Here is a 23,591-nt window from a genome sequence, read left to right as displayed (position 1 = left end):
TTATGCCCTTTTGCTGCTCTCCCCAACAAATTTTCACTACAACATTTGACAAATGAATTCGAATCGTGTCAAACAACAAAGTAAAATATGTAAAACGCTTGTCATGTGAAATTTCAATGCTTACTTGAGACAGGGTGCACGGTATTTGGTGCGCGCCTCCAGTCGCTCTTTGGCCAAGTTCTGTTCGGTTTTCGTCGTCTGTTTTATGGATGCCTGCAACGCCTTCTCCTTGCACCATTCCACATGTCGATCGTAGGCCTTCGGTCCGAAGCAACGCTCGCAGTGCGGACATTGCTCGGCCGGTGGCGGTTGTATGCGCTTGGCGAGCGAACGATCTGATGAACGCATGCGATCGCGTGTAAAACTGCCGGCGCCGGGTAGTGAAGTGGTTGAGGCCGTGGAAGTGGTCATCTGACTGATGTTGTTGCTGTTGTTGACCGCTTGACTGGCCGTGGCGGCAGCGGCAACGGCGCTGGCAGCGACTGTGGTGCACGGCGATTTACTTTGTGCGTTGGCAGCCAACTTGCGCATTGAAGCGCGTGCGGTGCTGCGCGCCAACTCCTCGCCGCCACTCGACTTTTTGCGCGTCAATATCGGTGAGGCGATGTGCTGTAACAGTTAAAATAATTATAAATTATTTTTTATAATCAAATTTATCGCACTCACCTGCAACGGCTTTGGCGATTGCCCGCGCGCCTCCTGTTTCGTTGGCGGTAAGCCGAAGTTCTTCGGCAACGGATAGCTAGCCAATTCGGTGCCTTCGCGTCGCTGCCGCGATGAATCGAAGACATTGCGTTTCTTTGTTGCCATTTTTTCGCATATGCCCACATGCTTCTGCAACGGAACGGGATTGAAGGTGCGCTGACAGATGGGGCAGGGCACCAATTGGGCTGGTGCATCCGGATATGGATCCGCTGTGCTCGCAATTGTGTTGCTGTTATCTGTTGTTGTTGTTGATTGTTGTTGGTTTATTGAAGCACGTAGTAGTGAGAGTTAAAAGCGTGGAAAAAATAGAGAGAAATAGAGTTAAGAAAATTAATATTTTCTTTCTTTTCGTTTGTTTGTTGTAAAACTATATAAGCGTTGTTGTATATACTGCGACAAAATATTAATACTTTTACATACGTATATTTATTTTTATTTACTGTTACGCTTTAGTGACGCTACTGACAGTTGTAGGGTTGTAGAAAAGCAAATTAAAAGCAGAAGATTTTTTTTTTTAATTTTTGATTCAATGATTTCTAGCATAAATTTGGAGGTTACCATATTGTGGCGGCATAAGCATAAATGTAAGATATAATTAAGTTATTAAGCTTTTAATTAAGTTATAATTATATATATATATAATTACTCATAAATGAAAGTAGCGGAAGCGCGCACATCCCTACATAATAAATATATTGAAGCAAACATATGTGTATTTTTATTCACAAATACATATATACAATTCTACTTCATTATGTGCTTAGAAGAGTTGACTCAACGCCTAAATTATTTTTACCGCACAGCATTTGCTTTTATTATGTTATTGCCGCAAGCTGTTGCTGCTTGGCATGTTGCAATGCCAGGCGACAAAATAAACTCCACTCAGCACATTTGCTTTAGTGGAAACAATGAACTTCTTTGTCTATTTTTAAATTTAAAGAAATTTGCGTTGCATATGTTCGAATGTGTTTCATTGTGGGAAATTGAACGAAACAAAAAATACTAGTTTTCTCAAGCAGATTTTTTTCTGTTTTATAAACAAAAAATAACTGTAAATTTTATATTCCAAAATTTCTAAAAAAAAATTGATTACATTTAAAAATTTTGGAGACCATAATTTTTCACCAAATGGCTCATGTTGTTAACCTTTATTACTCAAAGAGCATTCAGCTCAAAAAAAAGTAAATTTTATCTTCGTTAATTATCGGATTTTATTATATTTAAAATAGGGAAATAATATACTAAATTTATATAAATTATAATGTACTTGAATACAAATCTACAAAAAATTATGCATAACTTTCAATACGAAGTTCAAAGTTCTTCCGCTTTGGGGAGACTAATGTCGCCTCTCTCTCATAACCTCTGAAGTAAAAATTTAATTTTTTAGTAGTGAACAGCGTCGAAGAGGGGGTTGAATAGGACTGCAAGCCACTTTATTTCGAAACAACGAGTTAGATTATATCAGATCCGGTAAGGTTAAGGGGTAGATTCCTGTACCACAGTATCTCCCTCTTAGACAGTTAATGTTGCCAGTTGTGATGTCGCAAACTTCTCAAAATGGCTGCCAAAGACCCTTAGGTGACGACAAAGCGATCTGTGAGCTCTTTACGAATTTGTTGAGGAAACTAATTTATATTCGGGACATTTCAATTGGTTCTCTAAGATGTTTCGTCCTAACAAGATGTTTCAGCTGCAGTCTAGCGAAAGCTGGACAATGATGGAGAAAGCGTCTCGATGTCTCAATATTACCTTCAACAACGAGTTAACGAATTCGAACATACGAATATATCCGTATATAATGTTTTAAACAAAATTATAATACTAAAAAGAAGTTTTCTATAAAAGTTAACCAAAGTGAGCTAATTGCTCTGAGAAAACTTTTTCGTAACTTTAAACAAATCAAGAAAATCTATAAATTGTCGAAATGCCCTGAGCTCATCACTAATCTGCTAAGGTTCTTAATGGCTGAAGAATTGACAGCCTAAGTCCAGAAGTATATGTATATAAAATATGTTTTTGGGTATAAATTTTATTTTGTAACAGATCTCTTTCTATTGAATGTTTAATGCAGACAAAGTAGACTGAACTATTCTCAAACTGAACAAAACTGGATACAGAAGTGTACTCTGTACAAAATCTCTGGCTATTTAGCGGAAAAGCAAGATTTTTAAATACTGTTACCTGAGTTAATATTCGTAACTACCGATTACAATTTTTTTGTTGCTTAAGATAGATGGCGCTGTCGTCAGTATAATACCAAAAATCATATAACGGCATCGTTTTAATTCTTATATATAAAAATAATTGCATTATTTTCCATAAATTTCTTTATTCGATGTTTGTAGATCAAATAGTACTTGCATTAAATATCACAAAAACAGCACATTTTTCCTACAGGGTCACCACCAACTAGAACTTATTTTATAAAGTGTTGCATACATTTCTCACATTTCTTTGCAGCATTGAGAGATTCCCGGAAATATGTATAGATTTAATTAGAGATGCGCATAGATGACTCATTTGACTGTATACTCTGACTATACACTTACAACAAAAATGAGTTGTCTTCAACAATTTAGTTCTTCCAACAGCTAATTATTATTTGCGTGAAGTGTGAAGTGATACTTGATGTATATATGAAATGTAACTTAACGTATTTGATTGTACTGAAATGAAGAAAACTGTTTATATTAACGGGGGTAATTTGATAAATTAGTAGTTTTTTTATTCAACGAAGTTATATTTTTTTATTCAAATTTCTATTATATTAAAAATTTGTATGATTCAAAAACAATTTTTCTTGAGTTTTTGAATCTCGAAAAATTTAAGAAAAAAAATAAAATAAAAATTCAGCTTTTCGTACGAAATTCACTTTTTTGAATGAAATTCACCCTTCTTAATAATGTTTGCTTGTCAAATAATAACAAAATTTCACAGCTTGATATTAACAGATGGCACCACTGCATTCAATACGTCATGTGAAAATTAAAAAAAAAAAAACTTAAAAACCGTTAACATACACTGTTGCATATCCAGTTACCGTTATTTTTTTATATTTTATTTTTTAATAATTTCATGATCTCCTTTGAAATAACTTCCCACTCATCAGTTCAACAACAAAAACCAGATCATCATCAATAACCCACCCGCACATCCGTATCGAAAACTTTGTTGTGGAAATATGTGAAAGAAAGTGAACGACAAAACAATTATAAAATCAAAACATAAATACCAAAACTGTGCCAAAACGTACACCAACTCGCGGTACGCCGCAGCAGAACAGGTGCGGCGGCGCGCTTTGTAACACCTTTAAGTGCACTGTGGGCTTTGTTTTCAGTTTTTTTTTTTGTTTTTTGAAAAATTTCTTGCTTCTTAGCAATTTCTGCACGTTCATCTTTCAATTCGATATGCGAATTGGCGTTGAAGTGTTTGTAAGCATAACCAATCCGCCCACTTGCAAAGCAATGAGTTAAGTCAAAGCAAGGTGTATAGAATGCAAAACAAAAAAAAAAAAAAACGAAAAATATGTTTATTTCATCAAAATATTGTTGGAATTTTGTAAGTACTTTGTTTTGAAAGCGCTCGCCAGTTGTAGTATGACAGACAAGTTACTAAATTTGGCCAACATGCGCTCTAGTGTGTTATGTGGGTTAAAGTTAATGTCAGAATGACAGATACGACGGAGTTGAATATGAAAACAGTGCGGTAAAGATATGCGTGGAAGAATACAACACATAGGACACATGTTTTTTTGGAGTTGCAGAATTTCATAGACAAATAGCAGTCAAATCAGCTATCAAAGTGAACACATGCCTTTGACATTTATGTTCAATTTACTTACAACTTATTTACTCCAAATTGCAATGCAAAGATATGAAAACTTTTTCAAAATTGTAGATATTTACTGCAAGAACTCGCGTCCAGAACCAAGCGTGTAACCCTTTATTTATAGGGAACACCTTTTGAGAGGATCTACATTAATGTCGCCTTCAAAATAGTCCCCATTCAATGTTATGCATTATGCCAGCGCTTCTTCCAATCATTGTTGTGACGTGATGTTTTGGGACGCTCGTGGCTCTTTCAGCGATTTCATCTATGTATACTTTTAAAACCACGACCCTTTAATGTTCTCTTTATTTTTGGAAATAGGAAAAAGTCACACGGAGAATCTTATAATTATGAAATCGGCTGCCAACGACTGAGAGATATTCTTTTATACTCTCGCAACAAATGTTGCTAAAGAGAGTATTATAGTTATGTTCACATAACGGTTGTTTGTAACACCCAAAACTAAACGAGTTAGGGTATATATACCAAAGTGATCAGGGTGAAGAGTGGAGTTCAAATCCGAATGTCTGTCTGTCCGTCCGTCCGTCTGTGCAAGCTGTAACTTGAGTAAAAATTCAGATATCTTAATGAAACTTGGCACACTTATTTCTTGGCACCATAGGAAGGTTGCTTTCGAAAATGAGAAAAATCGGACCACTGCCACGCCCACAAAATGGCGAAAACCGAAAACACATAAAGTGCCATAACTAAGCCATAAATAAAGCTATGGAAATAAAATTTTGTATGAAGGATCGCGCTATGAAGGGGCATATTTGGATGTAATTTTTTTGGGAAAGTGGTCGTGGCCCCGCCCTACTAAGTTTTTTGTACATATCTCGCAAACCAATAGAGCTATATAAACCAAACTTTCTGCAGTCGTTTTTTTTAGCGACTTCCTAATAAATTCCAAAACTGAAAGAAATCGGATCATAACCACGCCCACCTCCCATACAAAAGTTAGGTTGAAAATTACTAAAAGTGGGTTAACTCACTAACGAAAAATGTCAGAAACACTAAATTTCACATAAGAAATGGCAGATGAAAGCTGCACTCAGATTTTTTTTACAAAATGGAAAATGGGCGTGGCGTCGCCCACTTATGGGTCAAAAACCATATCTCAGAAACTACTCGACCGATTTCAATGAAACTTGGTTTGTAATAGTTTCCTTACATCCTAATGATATGTTGTGAAAACTTTGCAAAAATATTATGTTAATAGTGTGGCAGCCCCATTCTAAAAATCGCCGAAATCGGACCATAGGTTTTTAAGGCCCCATATATCGAACACGAGGACCTCGGTGCTTCTAACCTCATATAATAGTTTCCAACTTTCAATGGACTTTATACAATATATATACACATATTCGTGGGTCAAATTGTGTATTATATAATATAAATAAAGTTAAATAAATAAATTGCGAGAGTATAAAATGTTCGGTTACTCCCGAACTTAGCCCTTCCTTACTTGTTTAGAAATTATTTCATTCTAGTTGGTTGGCTTTTACCAACGGGAGATCAGATTAAACGCAACTTTTTTTGCCCCTCATGATCACAGTTATGAAGTTAGAGACCTGGCAAAAACCGCCCAAGATCCTTGCCTCCATTTGCGCGAAAGTGCTATGAGTTATAATTACATAGTTAGAATTTCGAAACCTCTGATCTCCACTCAGATCCATCGTTAAGGTATTCAGTGATTTTAGTAATGCAGCCGCCGAAGATGGTTTCGGTGGTCAGTTTAAGGAGTTGACGGCACTCCATCTGGTATCGCAAAAATCCAAAATCGGTCTATGTGTGGCTTATTGGCCTACCAGATTAACCTAACCTAACCTTAAGGAGTTGCTGAACTATACCATAATTCATGATACTACCGAAGTTGCTAATCTTCAAACCCACCAAATATAGTCTTCCTTTCAAACATGCTTAGGATCTCCTTATATTTTACATTTTGAAGAGACATATGCAAACTATGATATCGGTACTTTCTATATCAATGACTTTCTTCAATTATAGTTACAAAGCTTTAATGACTGTTGCTGTGCTGAATATTGACCCAAGAGATTAAAATCGGTTGAGCTTCTTAGTTATAATCTATCCTCTGTCTGTGACTGTGTAGTCTATCTACGAATATAAGATTATAGGAGAGTTTTATGAATCTCCATACGTAGCCGATGCGTTTTAAAGAAGTTGGTAGGGCACGATGATAATAAGATAGAAATGCATATATAATATGGATTCAATGTAGTAACGTCTAAGTGCTGGATCACGTACTCCAAATAGAACTAAATACTCATACTGTCATTTTAAAAATTATATTTCAAAGCATTTCGTGAAGAAAGTGGAACAATGACATTCATTTTCGGCGTATTCGAATTGATTACATTCTTCGAAGAAATCTTAAAAAGTGTCGCTCACATGTCGTCACGAACATTTTATTGATTCGACAGTAGAAATTATGAATTTTACTGGCGTTGAATGCGCGTCTTGAGCAATTCTTCCGCAGAAACTTCTTGTCTGCTACATATGTATATGTAAATATGTGAGTGTGTCAGTGCAAACCCGTCATAATGGCATATTGTTATAGCCCTACCATTATGACCACTTGACACTGCCGCCACAAAATCTGTGCAAGTTTTTAATGAACGAATACTACGTCTGACATTTCGCAAGCGCACATTTTGTGTTCTCCACACATACAGCAACAGCGGAGCGGTCACGGCTTGAGTGCAAAGTTATGCGGAATTGTCTGCTGGTTAATTGCAAACAAGCATTTCGGGGGCACTTGTCCATTGCAAGGCGGTATAAATACATTTATGATTACTTTTATGTGTGTCTGTCTGTGTGTGCGTGTGCGCACCGGCAAGTATTTTTAAGTATAAGTACCGCCATTTAGCGGATCACTTGAAATGCTTTGCTGGCAGTGCATTGCAAAAGCAAGCAATTCTTCGGCAGGCGGCAGCGTTAGCGTTCGTCCAGTGGGCGCACACATTGGGTCAGGTCGTTGCAGCTAAATTTAGTCTCTCTAGTACTCGTGTACTGTTATTTCACAAAGCTTTTGGTGCTATACTTATTTTTCTTTTTCGCTTTTGCTACATTTCTTTGGCTGCTTTCCGCTTTTACCGCTACAACATTTTTAGCTTCTACTCCTTAGTTCTGGTTTCTTGTTTTTTGTGGTGTAGTGTAATTAATATCACTTCACCATGTCTTATTGCTGCACACACTCACTTGTAGAGTTTGCACAAACTTCTTAGAAACACCGGATTGCTGCGCGTAAGGTGCTTCTGCCCTGACGTTAGCTATGTAGTTCGTTAGTTGCGACAGCTCGGCATAGGTATTTAGCGTTTATTTTTGTTCTCAATTAACAGGTGGTGTGAAGCAAGAAGACAACAACAAGAATATGTAAGGTGTATAAAAAAAAACGAAAAAAAACTGTGGGCATTTGAAAAGTATACATACATATATATAAATATATATATATATAATAACATATTTATTATTATGTTTAAATTATAAAAAATTCATAAAAGACGCCAACATTGGTGTTGTAGCTCAGAAAAATTTCCAAAAAGTGAAAATATAAACAAATCTGGTAATGTAATGTTTTAATCTGAAGAATTTACTCAGAATACCACACTTGCTATCGAAATCTAATTTTGTTACATAATATATTTTTCAAAAATAAAATTTGAAAAAAAAAAAAATATTATATACATACGAGGAAATAACGGGAATTTTAAAATTTCCAATTGTCGCTAAGTTTAGACTAGTTTTTATGAGCTCGGCGATTTTCGGTTGTTAAAAGCACACGAGTAGTGAATTTTTGGCAAAAAACAGTACTGAAACATTGCCCCAGCCTCCATATTCGCAACATATGACTCCGATTATTTTTTTCCACTTCCTAAATAAGAACCTTAAAGGGCTGTCGTTTTAAAAGCCTACGAGAAATGAATAAAAGAGCCGAAGGCTTTCACAAAAGTCGAGTTTGAAAAGTGATTCGACGATTGGAAGATAATAATAATCTCGAATGGAGACTGGGGAAAGTTTGCGAGTTTCTTTCGTTGCGTTTTTCATTTTTGAAAACTTCATATGTACATAAATATGTTCATATGTATTTTTCCGGTATAAAAAAACATAGTTTTTAGAACGAAAAAAACATGTTCTTTCTAAAAAATGTAATTATTTTCAATAGTTGTGTTGTTCATTGTATTCAATTAGTGTTGTTAGATCAAAGGAATTGTCATCGAAAAAATGAAGCAAATAGCTCTTTAAAATAGAGAAATATCAAAGGCTCGTAAACCTTCCCCTGCATCGATTCATATATGTATATTTGTGTTGTTATTTTGGGTAAAAAAGATATTGCTGAGGGTTCACGTACAAGAATTGCCTCAACTATAACTTGCAAACGAAAAACGAACAAAATTTGTTGCTCAGTCAGCTGATTTGCCAATTCTGATTCGTTTTGACTTTTTCTTTTCTGAAACGGAAGTATTTAGTGCAAGAAAATTAAAGGGTTTGGACCTCGCCTTATATATAGTTTGTGGAAATGGGATTAATACACCATAATGCCAACAATTTGACAATACTGTTTCTAAAATTTTGCCTCTATGGTATTTTAAATTAATACATATTCAAAATTTATTGCTAAATCAATAAACTTGTTAAAAAAGATAACAACTCTAGTCATCTTAAGAGTTCCCAAAGAATTTCGGTACCAGTACCTTTGAAAACCCTAAAGTAAAAATATTGAAATGTTTACCAAACTCAACATACACTCAATGCATTCCATATTTTCTATGACCACGAGTATGAGTACGAGTACAAATAACAACACATAAATTCATCAAAACCAATTAACTCTCAACTGATAATTATTAACACAATTCTGGTAACAAGGTTAAAATGGTACTTCTGCTGCGAAATCGCGCTTTAAGTAATGATTGCGCTGTGTTATCAGCTATTTTGCTGGCCTTTTTGAACTACGACATTGTTGTGTGGAGTAAAAAAACATAGCAACCTATAGATGATTGTTTACATACAAATGAATCAGTGAAAGAGTGAATTCAGTAAATTTATATTATATTTATTGTAAGAAAATACTCGTTCGTGATGGAGTGGAGACTTTTTAAGAGTAGAATGCAAAATTTTGACTTTTAGGAAAATATATTTTATGGATTTTAGTCTCTAGAACTGTTTCATTTAATAAACTTTTCAGAAGTTGACTAGGTGTGCGTTGAAAGACAGCTACTAACCTGTGAAGTTGGTGACCCTGTTTAGATATTATCAGATAAGATTATTAAATATCAAAATTTTTTGGTTTAAACAAATTCATATTTGATTTTAATCATTGCCAAAAGCTTACGTTAGATGGCGCTTTAGTACAATTTCCGATTTTTTATTATTTCTTTTATCAAAAAGTATTATTTTTACTCTTTGAAGGCTGTCACAGAGCCTGTTGCTAAGCTTACTTTGATATATGACAGCGCTATCAAAAACGTAAACTTATTTTCTACACTTTTTCCCAAGCTTTAATGTAAGGTTAAAGTTAACCTTGAGGCTACCTTTCATTTTTTGGTAAAACATAATTCCCTGTTAAGCAACATATAAAAAGTAATTTATTTAAAATATTTCATCAGCTGATTAATTAATTTGGCATAAATGTCAATAATCTGTTTACATACGCGCATTATCGCAGCATGTGTTTGAAGTCGATTTATTTCGGAGAGTCGATTAAGCGATCAACACCAACATGATATCATTATTTATCTACTTACATACATACTTTCTTTATTTCCCAAGTGATATAACAGCGCTTATATAAATGAGTAGCGTTTAAAATGCCATAAAAGACTAAATAAATAGCAACAAACTGTTCATTTAATTTCCGCAAGTCATTTGCCTAAAATCACTTTGTTTAATCTGCGCTTAATGGATTTAAACACTTTTGAGGTTATAATGCCGGTTTATTAACCTGTTGCAGCTACTATTTGTAATTACAGGCGATCGTTACATTGTGCCACAAAAGTAGTTTAACAAATCTTGTTGCATACTTGTGCGCTTACTTTTGTTTAATTACACTGTTTTTTTGGTTTGCAAATGTTTGTTAATTTCTTTTTTCGTTTTTTTGTGGTAAAGAAATAGTTGCCAAGTGCAAAAAAAAAGCGAAAATGCATTGATTGACAGATGGAGCTGACAAGTGGTTTTTTCTGTCTATGTGCATCGAAAAAATGCATTAAAAGCCATTTGCGTTAAATAAATTGCATTTTAATTGCAATTGTATTGACATGACAATGGTTTTACATGAAAGGGCTTGCCATAAAATATCTTCGCAATTTATTTTTACACAGTTTGCCAGCTGATGAATTTCCAAGAGAAATTTTAATAATACTGTGATTTGAAATTAAGTATTTTCGAAGTAAATATGATAGTTAAGAATTCGCAAAAATTATAAGATAAAATCCATTATATGTTTGTTCATTTATTGTCTTTGGAAAGTATAAATTATTCAAAAAATTGTAAGAAAATTGCGTTTAGTTATGATCCCATTTATTAATTCCGAAAAGAGTAAATAACAGGATTAGACTTGTGTCTGATAGATTTCCTATTTTGGGCCGATTATTATCCCCTACAGCCAAACTTATTTCGAACCAGTACTGTCAACAATGGGAAGAAATTGCCTTGAAGCGCTCAGCCAATAGAAGAAGAGTTGTGCTCTACCAGAACAACGACAGGCCACACATATTGGTAGTGGCTGGATAGAAGCTTCGGAAGTTTGTTTGTGAGACCATAAGGTAGATGCAATGGTCCAGACTAGGCACCAAGTGCGTATTACGCTGTATATGGTGAATGATGTTGCTTCTGAAAAATTCTCCTCAAGATAAACTTTTAAAAATCGACTGTCCCAGTTTTTTACCAATAGCAACGAGTGGCATTATGAAAATGTCTTTAAAATCTCAACATAGTTGTTTTCATTTTAATAGATTTTATATTATTATCGCGCGGAATAATAGGTTCAGTCAAATATAAATTAAACTGTGTTTTATAAGATAAACAGAAGATTTAATTCCTAAGCTTCAAAGAAATAAAAAAAAATGAAAACAAAACATTGGTTTAAGTGACATTTGAAAGAAGTACAAAGAATCGACCTATGCCTTTTTTTTTGCCGATGGCAAGACCGATTAATCGGTCGGACTCTGGATCTGACATAAAATTGTATGTCAATCGGTAATATACTCAAGGAGTTTACTAGCCGGAAAGTTGACATTAAGAGTCCACATTGAATTCTTCACCTGCGTGTAAAAATCTATCACTTTACTGATCGTCAGAGCATTGTTTAAAGGAACCGGGACCACAGATGAATTTAAGTTTACGGCTTTAAAAAATATATTTGTAAACTCAGTTGATCACTACTGTGGCAACCTTGGAAATACATATACATTACTGATACATGAGGCCTTTAACCTCCATTAGTTTTTCTTATCTTGTTTCTTTACTAAAACGACTTCAGACTTTCAAGCTTAACTGACATAAAACTTATCTAATCGGCTACAAAAGGGTTTATTCTTACGTGGATTACCACCTCAACCTGTTTCTGATACATTACGCCGAATCTGGCATGGAATCATTAAAATATCAGTGCGTTTGCATTCATTAGATGGTATTTTTATCTATTCGCTCGAAAGCCCTTTCTTTGTAAAAAGGCAGACTTTAAATTCATCATCACTTATGCACCATAATCGCACATAACTGCCTAAGTTCTGATATGTTTCGAACCGTATTGAAAGAAGTAATTCGGCATTGGATGGATATAATATCCTCTCAAGATTAGTGTGAATGAGATATCTTTATGAATAAGGGCAATGTTAAAATTATAAATGAGATTACTTAGATTGTAATACTTATCACACAATGGATCCCTTTTATATGGGAAAATAAATTATACTCATCACTGGCCGGTAACATTAGGATGAAGTTATAAATCATCAGAATGAATATTTTTAAAGGGAAATAGAAGCTAAATACTTTCTTTTCAAAAGCCGAAAAGAGATGGAACAAAGATAAATCGTTAAAAAAAATAAGTGATAACTCTATGTGCGATAAAATGAAACATTTAAATAAAAAAAACGCTATTATTATAAATGAAAATAATAAAACATTAAAATTTCGACATAAAAATTATATTGATTAAAAAATTTCAGTCTGCTAACAAAAATAATTTCGTGTGTTAAAAATGAAAATACATCATTTTTATAACACGAACATTAAGGAATAAAGGTTGTTTGAGTAAAAAATGTCTTAAACAAATACATATGGCAACCTCAAAGTGAAAAAAAAAATATTTTTTGGAATTAAAAAAAAAATACATACAAAATGAATTTTTTGAAATATTTAAGCATATGAAATCTTAAACAAAAAAATCTTCAAATTTTAAGCCAATAAACTGCTTTTTGCGTAATGGTGCAGCGTATTAAATGGCATGCAATGCAAATGGGAGCGCAGTAATCGAACAATCGATCAATGTATAAGGTGTTTGATGGGTGAATGAATGGCAGTACGTGCATTACAAATGTTGCATGCGTGTGCATGTGTATGTGTATATATATGTGTATGTATGCGTTTACATATTGGGACAATAATTTACTTTTTTCAACTTGCGTTGCGGCTGCGGACATGCGCGTGTTAGTAGTAGTTACTCTATTATTGTTGTTATTATTATTGTTAAAAGTAGTAATGGTAGTAGTAGTGGGAGTTGAATATTTGCTTGCGATAGTAGTAGTGGTTGTTGTTGTTTTTGTTGCAGCAGTACTAGCGGCCGAAATACGAGTGGAAACATTGTCATGCGTTGCACTTGAATACATTTGATTGACAGCGCAGTCTGTGGCTGTGGCACGGTCTTTGTCGAGGACAACACTTGCAGTTGCAGTTGCAGTGTCACTGCCAGCAACAGCGGCCAATTGCACGGTTGTTGTTGTCGTTATTGGCGTTGTTGACACTGCTGTCGCTGTCGACACCATTTGCGGTGTGGATGTCACAATTTGCTTAATAACAATTAGTATTTGTGATGAGCGCTTCGCTTGTTGTTCTTGTTGTTGCAATTTTGCATTTGTCGCTGCTGCTGCTGCGGCATTATCGCCACCATCCACCGCTAAGTCACCGCCTTTTGCTTGTTCCAACTGTTGCTGCAACGCATGACCGCTAGTCTGCTGTTGGTTAGTAGGCGTGGCATGCTGTATGAACTCACTCTTTGGCAATTTGCCCGCAGCTTTGACATTTCCGTTTCCCTTTGTTGTTGGCTGCAGCTGCTGCTGTTGTGGTTGTTGTTGCTTTTGCGCGCTCGCCGTGTTGTTGTTGCGCTTGAGTGTGAAGCTACTAACAACTTTGGCAAATGTGGATTGTTGCTTGTTGTTGTTGTTGCTATTTTTATTGGCAATTAGCTGGTCATTGGCATCTGCTGGTGGCTTACTGTTGTTGCTGTTGCTAGTCGTGGTGTTGCTGCTGCTCGCAAGCGTAACATCGCTAATGCCAAGCGTTTGCGTTACTTCGCTATTTTTGTTTATACTCATTGTTGTTGCTGTTGTTGTTGCAGTCATTTGCGCATTTCTTTCGGCGTTTTTGTGGTGCGTGCTTGCCTCAGTTGCGCTTGCAACATCGCCAGCTGTCGATTGCAACTCATCTTGTTTTTGTTGTTGTTGTTGTTGTTGCTGCGCTTCTTGCTCCTGCGCCTGTTTGCTTTGTTGTTCCACGCCTTTTGCCAGCTTTTTCTGTTTCTTGGTGCCCTCCACTTTGCCACCATTCAACTGCTGGTATTCCTCGTAAATGCTGCAACGCTTGTTCGCCGATGACGCCGTCGTCAATTTGGCGACTTTCGTCGTTTTCGAAGTTTTAAATATTTTGCTCCACATTTTCTTGCTCATCTTGCTGAAGAGCTTCTTACAATGCTGTTGCACACACTTTTTGATTGAAATTTAAAGTTTTTTTATAACGGAATTTTCTGTTGCAACAATGGCAACTCACTCTTCACCTCTCAAAATCACTTTTTCGAGAAAATATGCCCAAAATAATTTAAATTTTTTTTATTGCTCACACGCATCACTACATTTTCATAGACGCAGTTCATGGACTGACTGACTTTACGCTTATCGCTCAGCACTCATTACGCGCTCACCACACACAACTTTACCGTTTCGGCAACAAAATGCGACTGACTGGCTCATTGCGAAGTAAATAAAGTGAAGACCACCGGCAAAATGCGATCAAGCTGTCGAGTACTTGCTGCCGCAGCCACAAACAACGACGCTTGCCACTCTCTGCCTTCTACTCAGTACGAAAACTCTGCTGCAGCGACGCGCTGCGACTGCTCCACTTCACGCGCCATCTGCGTTGCGCGGCGCTCCGCCGACAGCTATTACTTGATACTGAAATATATATTTCTGCGCGCACACATACACACAGCCTTGCCTCATCACACACATGCCGCGTCCCCCTATCCTCACTTTGCGGCTGCCACAAATGGGCCGTTGTGCGGGCAGTCTCTTATGAAGCTCCAAGTTCCATGTTGACTTCAAGATGTTGAGTGCGCGCTGTCTTACATATCTACATACACAACAACACATATTCAAAATCGTAAATAAGCAGCTAAGTGTGTGTGCTTGCCCTGCAGGGAAAAAATGTTCTAGTAAAAGAAATTTCCAGTTCACAGCAATTAATATTTCACCCGCAGCAAACCAGCTAGACGGGCTGCATGACAGCGTAAAGGTTACCGTTAATTGTATGACATACTAACTATATGAGAGCTCAGAACAGCTTTTGGTGATAGTCAGCAGGTTAATTGTAATATTAACGGTTATTTAAAACCTACAAAAATGGTTTTGTTCTTTCCAAATTAGTTTTTTTATGTTGCATAGCATTTCACTTGTCGGCGAAACTATTGTCATTTCCTTGTAGGGTGACCACTTTAAAGTAAGATAAGACAGTGTGAGTGAAAATAGTGCATACGTTCCACTGTATTTTACTACAGATACGGAATATATCAGAAACTGCCAGTGGTTTTCAGGAGCTTTTAAGCATTTTTGGAAGCTTTTAAAGATTTTTGAAAAGCTTTTGAGCTTTTACAAAGCTTTTAAAGACAGCTTACGATATATTGTATTTTACTATATAAAATGTAAGCTCTATAAGCTCTTAAAAGGCTGTTGTAAGCTAATTTAAGTATGCTTGGCTTCTCATAATCGGACCAACCATATAATTGAGAGCCGAAGATATGAAAATTAAAAAATGGTTAATTTCTAACAGCGACGCTGAAAAATCCGACTCTCCACAGATCTTAGAACAATTTGTAATCTTCCTCTTTATTTTTCAATTTCTATCCTTTCTCTTTCTCTTTTTCTATTTCTTATTATCACTATCTCTCTTAATACGTTTAATACATTCAAACTATAGATATAACAGCGTTTTATCAGAAGCTTTTAGTGGTTTTCAAAAGCTTTTTCGGAAGCTTTTCGTTCTTTGAAGAAGCGTTTAAGCATTTAGTTGTTTTCAGAAGCTTCTGAGCTTTTACATAAGCTTTTAACGTTAATCAGAAGTTTCAAAATTTTTTCGAAAGTTTCAAATTTTTTTCAAAGCTCTATCTAGACCAATGTTTTTAAATATCCATTACTTTTAAATCATTAAATCATCGACTGTATAATACGATAAATATGTATTCCAAAGCATAAAAATTCCTTTGCCACCCACAGTATATTACCTTAGTGACTTAGTTCTTACTACGCTTTTAGAATAAGTTTTGCAGCTGAATTTCATTCGGGTTTTCTTTTGAACTTTCTGTTTCATCGTCAATTTCGTCTTCCTTCTTTTGGTCTATTTTATAAATCATTATTTTGTTTCGCTTTTATTTATAAAACGACAAAGTTAAGTCGCACCGACGAGACTACGGCATCCTCTACGGTTCACTTTGGGGGTGAAGTTCGGTGCTCCGTAGGCGCACGAGTGCGGCTGGTTGGGGATCATGCTGTCGCAGCGCCAAAGTGAAGTTGACGTTTATTTATATTTATGTTTCGTGGAAGACACAATGAATTCACATCGGAAATCAATTGGCTATCATTGTTATACGCCACACAATTGCCAGTTTGAGTGCCGCAGTTAGATATCGGCATATCTGTAGACATAATCGTAAATACATATGTATGGTGCATAGAAATATATTTGTCAAGCACCAGCTATCATTGGCAAGCAGCGATACTTAATTATTTTGCGGATCGCTTGTTTTCGTAGCTGCATGATCCAATTCTCAACGGAAGAAACCACAAGCTTTCTACTTGTGAAAATCTTTAGTGACTTTTCAATCAGACCCTTGAGATTTTTCCCGAAACGAAATTAATTGGTTTCGGTGGTCGTTTGAGAAGAGTATGATTTGATGTGAGATTTAATGATTTGAGGTTGGAAGAACTGCATACAACATTGTAATATTACTTTCTCACAAACGAACTCTGTGTTGAGCAATAAAGACATATAAAAGTGATGACTGTCGTATCAAATAAGTCAAGCATAGCCTACAATATACCAAAGAACAAATTTGGAATTAGCAGATGACAATATCTTGCTAGAATAATCCAAATTTTACTCGAAGATTTGTTTAGATTGGTTTAGAAGAATTAGAAATACACTTTAAGTTTATAGTTCCTTAGAAATATCATGAGAAATATCAAGGAAGTAACTGCGAGGAATAAATAGCTTTTGAAAGCTTCGCGGAAGTTCATGGATAAAGTCAACGTATCAACCGGTAATGGGACGCAGAAATGGGAAAGTGGATAAATATTTTTTTTCGTGTAAAATAAACATATAGTTCTTCAAGTCAAATCTTTTATCCTACACATTCTCTCTACTCTCTTTCAATGTCCCCAAATCATGTTCTTTAATGGTAAAGCGATCGTAATGTGAAAGTTGTAGAAGCTTGGATCTTGTATTTCTCTAAGAACTGGAAAAGTTTCACAGTTTTCAGAATATCTAATTATTTCGTGGTAGAGGTGATTTGGAAAATAGATTCGTTCCTTAGACGATTAATATTTGATACCTTAACTCTTAGCTAATAGTCTCTTTAGTACTTTACTTTCTTTCCAACTAAGATGAGTTGTGAAAGATTATATTACTCTAGTTTTAGCTTTATAAGTCGCCGTTACGGAAAGTACTTTGTTTTTTTGCTGGGATAAAATACTATTTTGCGTTTATGTGGATTTCTAAATTTAAAGTTTAGGTTCTAAAGGGTTTTCAGATTTGCTAATTATCTATTAAATTGTCTTCTTTCGCAAAGAGAACTATTAATTGGAATTGAAAGAAATTTTTATATTAAGAGTTAAGAAGATACAAGGAATCAAATCGGATGAATATTGTTGTAGTTGTAATGATAAGAAGAATTGCATTGAAAACGAAGGACATTAAAAGGAGTTTAATGGTAATGACTAAATTTTCATTTGTGAAAGCTCGTTGAAAGCTCGAGACATTTTTTTGCGGGGAATATTTTTAAAAAGTCATTGTTAAAAGTTGTGAAGGAATTAAAAAAATGTTTGATTGAGAATTAAAAGTTTTAAATTGACTTAAATCGTAGAAGAAAGCTTGAGTAATTTGTCTAATCATCATTTGTGAAGGCTCACCTTACATTTCAAAGTTCACTGCAACCGAATGGAATATTAATAAGTGACACTAAAGTTGCCTAAGTTCAAAAGTCTAATAAAGAGCTTTTGTTTAAAAGCTACACATAATTTTCTTTTAGTTTTTTAGTTTTGTAAACAATAAATCTAACAAATCATAAAGGACAGAGGTTTTTGTTTTGCATATTCATTAATTGAGGATCGCCTATGAAAACATTAAATGCCAACGCTTTACGACAATTAATTGAGGAAGCACATATTGAAGAATCTCTACTTTAATGTTTATAAAGACTTTTTTATTATTTTTTTTTCTGAATGCCATAAACACCAATAATGCTTGAATGCAGAGCGCACCATATGAGATTGCACTCTGAAGAATTATTTATTACCAACAAAGCTATTGTTTTTGTTGTTTTTTGCTGTTGTTGTTGTGTGCGTCCAACTGTTGGGCGTCACATTGGCATACTAAAGTGAGACATAAGCATACAAACAATAACAGCAACAATATAACATTGCAATATTGAGCAAAGTTGTAGCAACAATAATAACAACAACAACAATCAACAACAAAGCGACAGCTCTAAGCAGAAGTGTTTGAATTATTAAAGATTTACTGTCAGCCGGTGATTGCTTGTTGGCAGACAGTCAAACGGGCGGTCGGACCACCATACAACATCCAAGCAACAACAGCAGGGCATTTTTTCAATTGCAAGCGTTCAAGTGGCAGACACCCAATATGGCAGGCAGGCAGGCTACAGCAACAACATCAAGTAGCCAGCATATTTGCGTCAGTTGTGTGATGCAGCTGAGAGCTTCGCTTGATTATTAATATTATAATAATATGCATGAGCTGCTTGTTGTTGTTGTTGTTCGTAGTTTTTTTTTGTTGTACTATCTTTTTTACTTATGTGAAGTAATAATTGAATGCTTGAATGCTGGGCAATAATGAAGGCAACTCGGAGGCAGCATTGCAACATGCTGAAGGCGAACACTTGCAGTGAAGGTTGAGAAGAGGTGCACCCGCGGGAGGAGGGTGGTTATACATATATGCGCAACATGCGGATAAGAATGCATGCATTGATGATATGTGCACTCATATGCATGTAAATATGCAGTTACAGTTGCTCGGCAGCAAACCGAGCCCAGCCCAGCTGCCGGTGCGGTGTAGTGAAGTGTTGCAGCAGCAGCAACAACAAAAAAATTGAATTAAGCCAGCAAATGCAAGTAATAAATGCACACAACCAGAATATTGCAATGCATTTGCATTGTGTTGTTTTTGTTGTATTACAAGAGGAATGCACCTAAATACATATGAATGTGTGTATTTATGTTTTTTTGTATGTTTGTTTATTAATGCCAGCAAATGCAACAATTTGTTTGTTATTGTATTCAGCTGTTTCTCTTAATTTGATTTTGATCTTGTTGTTGATAGGATTATTCATTATTATCATAATTATATGAGTGTTGATGCAACAGAGACTCATTTTTGCATTTTTTCTCAAAAGTTTTGATTTCTTTGTTTGTATTTGTTTTTGTTGGAATTTTTTTAATAATAATGCTGCAACGCTGCTCAGCTGCAGGGTTTATATACATATACATACATATGCATATAATATTTCTTTGCTTCTAAACATTTAAAGGCTGCCTTTGCTCGCGGTATTTCGGTCAACAATGTTGCTAGCAACATTTTTTGGTATCCAATTCTCTTTTGTATTGCTTGCAGTGCTTGTAGTTGTCTGTTTGTGTTGCAAAGTATGAATTCAAGTGTTGCTTTCGCAGTATGCAGTGTTCAAGTGTTTTTGCTAGAGGTCAAATGTAGTATAATGTTGCTTTTAATGCAAATGCTTATAACTTAATGATTTTCCATTGTCTAGAAATAGTTCGAAGAATATGAAATGCGAATCTTAATTATCAAACACAAAGGAATATAAATTGGTTATATGGATTCATTTCATAACGTCAAATATTTGTTTTCTAAAACTTGTAAATATTTTGGGGTAAAACTTACAACACTACTGCCAGGATGCTTGAGCTTTCCTTTCATATATGAGATGCTTATTGTTGCTAACCGATAAAATAGAGGGTCACACACTTCTGAATACAGTTTCTATGTTGTAACTATATTGATATGGCTTAAATGAAGAGCAGTTAAGAAGATGTCAGTATTACTAGTGTGGAGTAGTCACTAAGATTTGTTAAAATTATTATTGACAGAGGTATTGTACTTCGAAGAATATCGGTAATGAACCGATTTGGACCAATTGGAACAGCACTTTGAGAGTTGGATTTCTTTTACTTGTATTACTAAGATTTCGGTTTTATACGAAATATTAGCTTTCATTTATAATTAAGGGAACCCTAAACTCTTTTCGGCTTCAGATATCGTTTAAATACACAAATTATGTTTTATGAGCTTAATTTTTACATTCCCACAATAAGACTGTCAACAACTAAAGTCGGAAGACAGCTCTCAAAAACATACTGACTCTCCGAAATTAATTTGACTCATTTTTTTTAAGGTTATGGTAGACCTAGCACTTCAGAGTTAAGTTTTGGTGTTCACTCAAAGACATGTAGAAAGGTCTTGAGCCCAATCAATATTTTGTAACTAGTTATTTAACTTTGTAATAGTAAATGTTCAATCATAGCTAATGGACTGATCTTAAGGTTCTTTGGTCGATTTTCCAAAAAAAAATCTCAATCTGTAAAATTTATAAAAATTGGGAAGTTATAGATAACCATTGCTCAATAAGAGTTCATGTTGTATGGCTTTGCATCAGCATATAATGCTTCTGATGTCTTGTACACCAAAATCAGTGGGACCGTATACTCGTTAATATCGCATAACCATTATAAGTCTGAGACTTAAGTTCTTTGAGGTACACTGCCTTCGATCTTAAACTGAAATCCGTAGAGAAGCTTGACGGAAGTAGATCATTCAAGGCATCAAATACAGTTATTTTAAAATTTTGGAAACTTAATGATATGCTGCGAACTATTTTCAAGTTCCGAGACTTTTCTCTAGCGTGGTAAATGCTCCTTTGAGGTATAGCTACAGTTACCAACGACAAGGTAAACAACTAGTGAACTCATTATTTTACTTTTAAGCGAGTATCCAGCATGAGAACCAACACATGACTTTCATTTTCAAAACGACTTCTGAATGATTTTAGTTTTTGAGGAAAACGACTTAAGTGCGATAAATTTGTAGGTAAGTATGTATGTATGACTTCAAAACCTGCTTCTGGCCGCCACACATCTTTTTTTACCGCACTTCCGCACTTGTAACGGCACTCAGCTGCTGCTCATCATTACGCATCAGGGCATTCGTTGCACTCATTTTGCTTCCATTTCATTTGTTTTATGTGTTACACACATACATATGTATGTATGTCTGTATTTGCTAACGCATCGTTGAAAGTGGCAATTTAAAAATAAAATTTCCTACAACAACACCGCAACAAACGCAAAGTGTCTTATTTTAGAAACGTCTAAAGACTACGCAGAGCAAAAGCATTGCAGTTCAATGCAACTCCAGCAGCAGACGCCTCCGTTGGCAGCGCTGCCGGCGTTTATTTGCTTGTGCGTGTGAGAGGAAATCGGACGATTTTTCTTTCTTTTTTGTGTTGTACGACTTACGCAATTCGCCAAATTTGTAGTGAATGAACGAGTAAGCCAAATGGTGTACGCTAAAGTAACGGTAAATTGCATGTTGCTTGCTGTTTATTGTTTATTGTGGCAGCTTTTAATGTTTGCAGCAGCAATGCATTTGCGCACACAACTTTTAAGGAAAATTAACAAATTTGTTATAAAGCGTGGACATAAACCCAAATAATTTTAAATAAAAAAATAATAAACAAAATAAAAATATACAAAATAATAAAAAAATACTAATTAAAAATAAATAAATAGCGCTACCACAACAGGGTCAAGCATGACGATCAAGTGAAATTTTAATGCGAATTTTTGCTATTTTTAAATTATTATTGTTTGTGTTTTTCATTATTATTTGTTTTTTAAATTACTATTTTTTATACTCTCGCAACAAAAGTTGCTAAGAGAGTATTACGGTTGTTTGTAAGTCCTAAAACTAAACAAGTTAGATATAAGGTTATATATACCAAAGTGATCAGGGTGACGAGTAAAGTTCAAATCCATGTGTTTGTCTGTCCGTCCGTCCGTCTGTCCGTCTGTCCGTCCGTGCAAGCTGTAACTTGAGTAAAAATTGAGATATCTTAATGAAACTTGGAACACGTGTTCCTTGGCACCATAAGAAAGTTAAGTTCGAAGATGGGCGGAATCGGACCACTACCACGCCCACAAAATGGCGATAACCAAAAACACATAATGAGCTATAACTAAGCCTATGTTCCAAATTTATGAAAATGAAATTTGGAACATAGGATCGCAATTTTTTTGGAAAAATGGGCGTGACCCCGCCCCCAAATAGGTTTTTTGTATACATCTTGCAAACCAATAAAGCTATATAAACCAAACTTTCTGCAGTCGTTTCTTTTAGCCGTTTCCTTATACAGTCCAAAAATGAAAGAAGTCGCATAATAACCACGCCCACCTCCCATCAAAGGTTAGGTTGAAAATGAGTAAAAGTGCGTTAACTCACTAACGAAAAACGTCAGAAACACCAAATTTCACATAAGAAATAGCAGATGGAAGCTGCACTGAGATTTTTTTACAAAATGAAAAATGGGCGTGGCGTCGCCCACTTATGGGTCAAAAACCATATCTCAAGAACTACTCGACAGACTTCAATGAAATTCGGTATATAATATTTTCTTAACACCCTGATGACACTGATGGAATATGGGCGAAATCGGTTCACAACTACGCCTACTTCCCATATAACTCAATTTTGAATCCTTCTGATTCGTTCACTTTATAATGTATACATAAGGAACCGATAAAGATAGCGAAATAAAACTTTACACAAATACTGTATTTGAGCTGTGACATCACTTGTGGAAGAATTGTCAAAAACGAACCATGACTTTTCAAGGCCCCTGATATCAAACATGAAGAACTCAGTGCCTAAGGATAATTTTTCACCGAAAATATAGGTAAATCTCTAAATAAATTGCGAGAGTATAAAATGTTCGGTTGCACCCGAACTTAGCCTTTCTTTACTTGTTTACTACTCTCTCTGTTGCTTCTTCCGTTTATTTTATTTTATTTTTAATTTTTTTTTTATTTCTTTCCGCTGCTATAAAACAAATCGTTAACAAAGTTAACAGCCTGTTGCATTTATTTTTATTTTTATTTTCATTTTTTTACACTTTTTATTTTCATCTCTTTTGTGCTCTTTATTTGCCGCAGTTGTCAACAGTAAATCTCCGCCATCTGCCATTCGAACACTGTCATTTGTGTGACATTTTCTCGCGTCGAAAACCAAAAATGGCATTTTCA

The 23,591-nt window shown here is 35.2% G+C and overlaps 1 protein-coding gene across 8 annotated transcripts in view; it reads right to left on the bottom strand.

Moving 5' to 3' along the window:
• Positions 1 to 23,591, bottom strand: part of LOC105213273 (homeobox protein 5) — an 84,752-nt gene that overhangs the window by 11,591 nt on the left and 49,570 nt on the right. For 2 of the 8 annotated variants that reach the window (XM_029040987.2, XM_011185977.3), the window contains exons 1-3: positions 13,772 to 16,057; positions 667 to 941; positions 125 to 609 (exon numbers count right to left, since the gene is read on the bottom strand). In XM_029040987.2, coding sequence (XP_028896820.2) covers positions 125 to 609; positions 667 to 941; positions 13,772 to 14,444 — 1,433 coding nt within the window. In that variant the 5' untranslated portion in view covers positions 14,445 to 16,057. The other 6 variants (XM_054235005.1, XM_029040988.2, XM_029040986.2 and 3 more) reach the window with 5 other exon arrangements.

The sequence above is a fragment of the Zeugodacus cucurbitae genome, chromosome 6 (assembly GCF_028554725.1).
Source record: "Zeugodacus cucurbitae isolate PBARC_wt_2022May chromosome 6, idZeuCucr1.2, whole genome shotgun sequence".
Lineage (NCBI taxonomy): Eukaryota > Metazoa > Arthropoda > Insecta > Diptera > Tephritidae > Zeugodacus > Zeugodacus cucurbitae.
The sequence above is the reverse complement of the archived record's forward strand: the minus strand, read 5'-3'. Positions and strand labels throughout refer to the sequence as shown.